Here is a 7,781-nt window from a genome sequence, read left to right on the forward strand (position 1 = left end):
AACATTATATTTTTAATACAATCCAAAACTTAGCATATTTGGTAAAGAATATATTTTACTATTTCGTGGACGGGTGTTGACTATAATGTTCGACAAACTATTAAAATACATGGATAATACTCTTTACCGACTTGTTGCCAATTTCAGCTTTAACCACCCATCAACATGCATTTTACACATCGAGTATACTAGGGAGGTCAGTACACCGAAATATTTTCATATGGTAAAATATTCTCTCTCAGTTAAGAACCTAACAGTTGATTATTTTTACAGAACACACAAATATCACACAAAAGTTAGAAAAGTTACATGAAATAAGCAGAACACAGGAAATCATCTTACTTTAATTACAGACAAAAATAGCTATACAGTGTTTTTATGTTGTTTTGAATGTTATATAATTCTTTGTAGTATGATACTATCGGTAAGAAATCATTGTTAAAAGGTACTTCAGGCAGTAGGGTTAGTTTTTTGCCTCTTTAAGAGTTTAAATGTATATTGTTATTGTTCATTTTGTATCATGCAACATGTATGCAACAAAATGCAAAATGAGTCATCTGTAATCACCATTTACGTCTTGTTTCGATGATATGTTTATTAAGTTATCTGTTTCTGTCATGGCACAAGTGTGTCCTGATGCAGTGATAAATTTAGAAATACTAGAATAAAACTTTTTGCTCAAAGTTACAAGCTGACCTTGTGATTTTGGAGGCCAAGATTCGTATGTTCACTACTATGCAACAGTCTGTTAAGTACTTTGTATATTATTTAGTTGTATCACTTTTTTCAATGTAAGATAATGTAAGATATAATTTGAACTGCAAACCTTACTCCAAAAGTTTTCACTGAACAAATAAGGTTATAGCTAAACAGAATAAACAGATAAAATTTTGAAAATACAGTGAGATTGCTTGAATTGCCATCAGTCATTTTGTGTCACTGTTTTATCAGAATGATTTTCAGGAAGTTTAAGCAGCCAGGGGGAAATGTAGCTTGGTCTTTAATATATTTTTTACAACAATGATAATTCCAACGACTTTTAATTGTTATATTACAACCACTAAAATATACTCAATGTTCAGAATGACGATCAAACAAATTATAGTTTGCATTTTCTTGAATAGTATCAGGTTATCTTTTAAAATATTTATATGTAGAAAAACAATACACTACTGTATTAAAAAGACAGTTTAGTCGTAACATTGGCATGCACTATTAAACTGAAATGTATCAGAACAAAAAATGTTCAATTGACATACACATTTTAAAAATGGGGCCCAATAAATGTCTCAACTCGTGCTTCTACCATGAACTAGCAAACAGGGGTAAACATTCGTCAGCTTTACTTTATATAGATTTTTTTTGTGATAATGTTTTATATAAAAAGGTAAAAAACCTATTTTAGCTGAAGACAGTGGTTAGATGGTAGCATTGTTTACACTCTAATACAACAACGCCACCTGTGGAGTTAATTCTTTTATGCCGCATTATCAACCATTGTAGAAGCAGATCAAGTAGAAAAAAGATCAAGTAGAATCATTTCAGAATGTCACACACAAGAAGGAAACATTATTATATGCCGTATCTGTCTTTGTCTTTTACATGCTGAAATGAAATTAATCCTGATTATTATTTTTTATTATATCATTGTATGGTATAGATAGGTATTACGACTGTTGACATTTAGTATAAATTTGTCGGTTTACAGTTGACGTGCGTAACAATGCATTCGTATATAATGTCGGAAGTGGAAATTGTAAAATATAAAATAACTTTAAAGTTATCTTTTTTAAATATTCAGATTCTACTGAAATAAAATTAAATGTATTCATAAACTGTTCGATACTTACACTCTCTAAGCATAACGTAACAACACAATTGTGGCAAGAACAGACAGTACCATTGTAATAGCCTCAACTTGTACAGATGCAGCTGAAACAAAATGTTTTAAAATATAGAATAATTTATTTGGACTAGTTTGATTTTCTTCATTTAATAGACGGAAGTTTTCTATAACAGTTACTATTGTCTAATGATGTGTATGAAATAAACAGAATCCAGCTGATACTGAAGTTCTTTATTGGGTCATATTCTAAAAACGGAGGCATAAAAAGGATTAATTAAAAATCACGAAGAAGATTGTACTAAACAAAGAAAACTACTTACCAGCGTTTTCAGGTACGCAGGTGTCAACGTTTATCGTGAAACTGGGGCTACATGTACATTTACCAGCGTCTGTATCACACAGTGCATTTTCAATACCTTTACACTCATTTCCGTTTGCTGAACATGTTGTTCCGCTTACAGCTGAAAATGTTTGAAACCAATATGACTTCTTAATGATCATAACACTTTTACTGTTTAGTTTTGCTAAAGAAAAAATCTAAATGGTTAATTCACTGTTACGCTGTAAGGTACCACTATGTAAGACATACAGACAACACTCAAAGTGACTTATTCATACTGCGATCTAAGTAAGAACGAAGCAATCAGTTCTATTTTTGAAATAACTGTCATTGAACTTAAACTGACAAGTAAAACATATTTTCTTGCTAATGAAGTTGTCAGAAATGTCAATAATCAAACTAGGCACCCTTTATCAGAAACAGAATGAAATGATATAACTAATATTAAACAACCAACAGAAAATGAACCAGTCAGGAAATATACACATTCATGTGTAAAAGTCAACACTTAACTTTAATTCTTATCAATTACACATGTTATCTATGTGTTGTTATTATTTCTGGAATGCATCCATGCAACAAAATACAGAAAAAATATTGATATTTTGATATTACTCAGATAATACCAAAAGTTAACATTTTTGATCAAGAAAAATAGTGACACTCATTTGTTCATGCAATTTCTCATCGTTTTTCAATTTGGTCACTTACCTAACAAATAATGTATAATGGACTGACCACGACACTATTTTCCATAGACTGTATGCAAGAACACAGTTTAATATTCTATTAGCCCATGGCAGGCATGATTAATTAGGAAACACATATGTTGTAATAAGACATATTCAAGCATACTCAAATAACTATTATACTGGGAATATGAAACACGGAATAGGTATTCAAATGTGTCCAGTTCTGCAGCTGAAAATATATGAACAAGGGAAACAACCCTTGAATTTTTTACATTGAAACAAAAATGCTGATACTTACTGAGTGTACAAACGTTTTCCTTTTCCGCATAGTTAGCTTTACATGCACATGTGTTACTGGTGCAAACTGAATTTGTAGCACCTGGACACGGACTTGTTCCTGTGCATGCACTTCCAATTACTGAAATATGTCAGGTCTTTTATAATGTATGTCTGCACATGAATCAAGGAATTAAATACTTCATTGCAAACCTCGTTCGTAAATTAACGTGATGCATGTACACGAATACATGAATTTGTTTAATTGTCTCAGTTTTCAAAATATCAGATACAGCGTAGTTGAAATAACGTAATATTATGTTGCATAAAAATCATAAAATTGGACAAATGAGTTAAAAACAAGCGAGCATTCTTTCTAAAGTATGTTTAAAAAGACAACAATTAGATTGAGATTTCATACCTAAACGTACATGGGTACAAGAATGATTTCATTTTTTTTCAATAATTGTCAATGACGAATGTTCAGAACATTCAACACCATCAAGCTTAGTGTTTATTGTAAAATTTAAAACGTAAATACTTATTTGTTGCCAGCACCTCGATTTAAGTTTTGTTAAAGGGAATTTATACACGTAGATAAACACTTATTCAATCCTCTCTTTTGAGAATGATTCATAGAATTGTAATAATTGAGTCCAAGAGTAAACCTTTGATTTTCTTGTGCGATAAATTTTGTAAATTTTCAGGTTTATGCAAAACGACAACAATGGGATTTTTCTGCAGACCTTTTGTGCAGGTGTCGATTTCTTCTATGAACCCGTCAATACAGGCACAATTTCCATCCTCACATGCCGAGTTAGATATTCCTGTGCATGCCTCACTGCCGGAGCAGCTTGTGGCAGATACGGCTGAATAGAAATTATCACGAACAGTAAACTTGTGAACAAAAATATCTTAAACTAGTCATCATTCAGTATGACATTACTTGCATGTACAGTCATGCCTGTACTAAAAATAACCTTTGCAAAAAGAACAAAACTTGAAAAGTTACCATATTTTGAGCCATACCACAGTAAACCATCTATTATCATATCCTTGTTTTCCATAATTGAGTATTTCACTGTCTTACAATTAACGGGAGATAACTATCTTCTTTACTGTCTGTTTTTCTCCAACTGCATAGCAAATAGTTTACATTTTCACATCATGACATATCGGTGGTATACAATTTAAGACCCACTTTTTACACCTTAGCCTTTCTTGAATAAATAGTAAAAATTATACTTCCGGTGTGGGGTGCAACTGGGGTCTAGCAAAAATTCGCAACACGGCCAAACTATGTTGATATGACTTTAACTTATAGAGCATTTTATCTTCTTAAACATCGTTCAATAAATCACATTTATCGTAATTTCTATTTAACTAAAAGAATGGCATAGCAAATGGAAATAAAAATTCAAATGTGTGATTGTTGATTCGGATTATTTCATCCAAGTCATAACTTATAGGCATGTAACATATGATTGTGTTAAATCTTTATATTTGAGTTCTAGATTTACCCTCTATGTTACACATTATTACACATATTTCACATTATCTTCTTATTCAAAATTGGTATTACATTTCTCAATTAAGGTTGAGAGTCATACTTAGAAGGCATCTCTCATTTTCGCGTAATTAAAACTTAATTAAACTTAATTTTGTCATGTGTTGAAAGAAAACAATCTGATTAAATATGAAAATTTATGACTTTTGGAAACGTCTGTTAACTGTATGTCAGTGGACAATTTTGGCATCGTGGTTTTGACACTTTATTTGTAACGGGACCTTGTCTGTTTTTTAACAATCATATATAATATTGTCTGATGTCGCACGGAAAAGGGCGTTTATAGTTTTATGTCTGATTTAGAGATTGTGATATTTGAGACAATATCATTATGAATTAAAATACATCCTTTCCGAACGGGTGGATATATTACATATTTTTGAAATGGTTCCTTTCTTTAAAGGTATCATTACTGAAACGTTTGAAAAAATAATTTGTTCTATGAGAAATAATAGTTAGATTAAAACACAATTTTGCAGCAGATAAAGAATATCTTAAAATATACCATGATGCTTTTTATCATTAGTACAACGTATACATATCAGATTTAAACGATTGAACGTTTAGTATAAAATATTGTCCGTTTACATCTATACATAGGTTTGTTCACCTTTCACGCATGTATCCACCTTTTCTGTGTAGTCTGTATTACACGCGCACTTTGAGCTACTACATGCAGAGTTAGCAGGACAGTCTGCATTTCCCGAACATCCTGTTTCACTAACAACTGAAATATTCTTGAAAGAATGTTCATATGTTCTTTTCATTATGTATCAAGTGAATATAAGTATTAAATTATATTGTTTAATTTGGAGCCACACGCGCAATCCATATATGATTATGAATTGGTCCGTTCAGTTTTATAACTATTTAATCAAAACTGATTTTAGTGACGTTTATTTGAATACATTTTCTATAGGATTCTCTAATTCTAATGTTTCTGTAAGAATATGCTCTTCAGTTTCTATTAGCGATATATGACTGTGAACAAGCTCAATCAAACCGAGCCTGCAACATTTTCATTTTTGTTGTGTTGAGCGACCTGTGGAGTTTCCACTTTTTCTATTGTGTATATAGATTTGCTGAAACCGAAAAATCTAACTCATTCACTTTAAGTTTGATTGATTTAAACATATTTTATTCCTTCCTTTTTGTGACAACATATACAATGTACATATACAGAAAATATACAAACATTCTAAGAAAGGTAAAAGGGTTGGACCACAAGTTCATATAACATTAATAGTTCGGTCCGTCCCCGAAGGTATATTTAAAGGAAAATTTTATATTATAGATTGCATTATTTTCTTATGAAAAATGACAAAATGTAATTGGAAGAGAACAATGTTAATCGAACTGAATAACAACAACGTTGGAGAAGAAGTAGAATGACTTAACTGTAGAAATTAAAAGAAAGCTAGATAGATAGTAATATAAGAAGAGAGAGAGAGAGTCCAGAGTCTTACAAGGGTCTTAACTTGTTGTGTGGGGTATAACTGCGTTAAGTTTATATACTAAAGTAATATGGCAGCAATCAGATTTCTTAATGAAAACGATTTGTATGTATGATATATTTTTGTACTTCTAAAATATTAGTGAATTTTCTTCTTCAGTATAATTTTCATCTCCAAACACGAGTACGCGTATTCAGTGGATGAAAAATACGTGTGGCGCTAAAAAGTTGTATTCTTTGTAAAGCATAATGTCTACATTTAAAGAAAAGTTTTTCGACATCTTCAGTATCGTGGCCACAATCACATGCAGCATTGTCTCTCAAATGATTTTTATATAAATCAGCATTTAAATTACTGCATTTATTACGCATTTGAGCATGGTTAACCGAGTACAGTCTTTCGCCAATACAAAAATATGTAGGTACAGATGAAGGTTTGTATTTTAGTTTAAGTTTTGATTTAAAAATATGAATTGTGGTTGACTCTCTTATATCGGATTCTAAATCGTTCCATAAAGAAGAAGCTGGTGGAATAAACGAGTTATCAAATATTTGCGTACGACGAGCAACTGTTATATAATCATTCCTGTTTCTTAGAAGATAGGGTACACCATTGGCAACTGTATCTGGAATAAGATTTAATTGATAGTCCGGTAATGTACGATGCTTAGCTTTATACATGGTAACAAGTTTCTGAATGTTTCGTCTATCGGACAGAGATACCCAACAAATTTCATTAAGAAGACGTTCGATAGAAACAGACCTCTTTAAGTGAATCTTAAAATTGAATAAAAATATATAAGATTAAAAGTATTACGTTGTAAATTTTCAAGCGCTTCACAACAAGATGTAAGCTATATCTATTGCACATACTGTAAAATCCAACGAGAACATCAATAAAGCTATATTTGATGATTTTAACAAGTGTATAATCAAACGACTATACCCTTTACACATGTGCTTCTGTCCGTTAGGTCTTCGTCAAAACCTGTGTCACATTTACACTTCAGCACTCCTGTAGTCGTGTCACAAACTGAGTTTGCAATACCATTACACTGTGTCCCTCCATCGGTACAAACAACTTCTGATACCGCGACTGCAATAATAACAAACAAGGGAATTTTATTTAACTATTGAAAACTGCCAATGAATAAAGAACCCATTTGTAAGAGAATGCAACCAAGCAGAAAAATAGCAGACTCGGTTTGAATGACTCTGTTCATGAGAGGTAATGAAATGTGCAACACCTATCACGCCGCCCCCTAGCACCGGCTTAAACGGAACTCTATTACACATTATATTGGACTGAAATACTGTTGAAAAACGGCGTTAAACCCAAAACAAACAAAAAAACAAACATATTATATTGAATGGACTGTGCGATCTCAAAGGACAAAAACATATAACAACACTGAATCCAAGTACGGGGGCACTTTTTACAGCCGTTACACGGCACTTAAAGATTGTTGTGATAGTTATTAATAAAATCTGTAAAAAGATCCTTTGGAACAATAAAATGCAATCAAGCAGAATAATAGCAGACTCGGTTTGATTGTCTGAGACATATCGTGCCCATCAATAAAATGGCCAAACATATTTTGCAGTAA

The 7,781-nt window shown here is 31.7% G+C and overlaps 1 protein-coding gene across 1 annotated transcript; it reads right to left on the reverse strand.

The window, feature by feature from the left end:
- Window positions 1-1,855: 1,855 nt before the first annotated feature.
- On the reverse strand, window positions 1,856-5,488 carry LOC128554482 (multiple epidermal growth factor-like domains protein 10). Its single transcript, XM_053535758.1, has 5 exons — window positions 5,332-5,488; window positions 3,901-4,023; window positions 3,177-3,296; window positions 2,167-2,307; window positions 1,856-1,932 (listed from the first exon to the last, which is right to left on the reverse strand). The coding sequence occupies exons 1-5, from the start codon at window positions 5,486-5,488 to the stop codon at window positions 1,856-1,858; spliced, it is 618 nt and encodes a 205-aa protein (XP_053391733.1).
- Between the last annotated feature and the right edge of the window lie 2,293 nt (window positions 5,489-7,781).

This window comes from Mercenaria mercenaria, unplaced genomic scaffold, assembly GCF_021730395.1.
Source record: "Mercenaria mercenaria strain notata unplaced genomic scaffold, MADL_Memer_1 contig_5069, whole genome shotgun sequence".
Taxonomy (NCBI): domain Eukaryota; kingdom Metazoa; phylum Mollusca; class Bivalvia; order Venerida; family Veneridae; genus Mercenaria; species Mercenaria mercenaria.

Excerpts from the sequence above, each read along its gene's own strand:
- LOC128554482 (XM_053535758.1), bottom strand. The coding sequence starts at position 5,488 with ATGAAAAGAACATATGAACATTCTTTCAAGAATATTTCAGTTGTTAGT. Across the intron at positions 3,297-3,900 it reads AATCGACACCTGCACAAAAG|TAATTGGAAGTGCATGCACA; the intron begins GTCTGCAGAAAA and ends GACATATTTCAG. Across the intron at positions 1,933-2,166 it reads CTGCGTACCTGAAAACGCTG|CTGCATCTGTACAAGTTGAG; the intron begins GTAAGTAGTTTT and ends ATTTTGTTTCAG.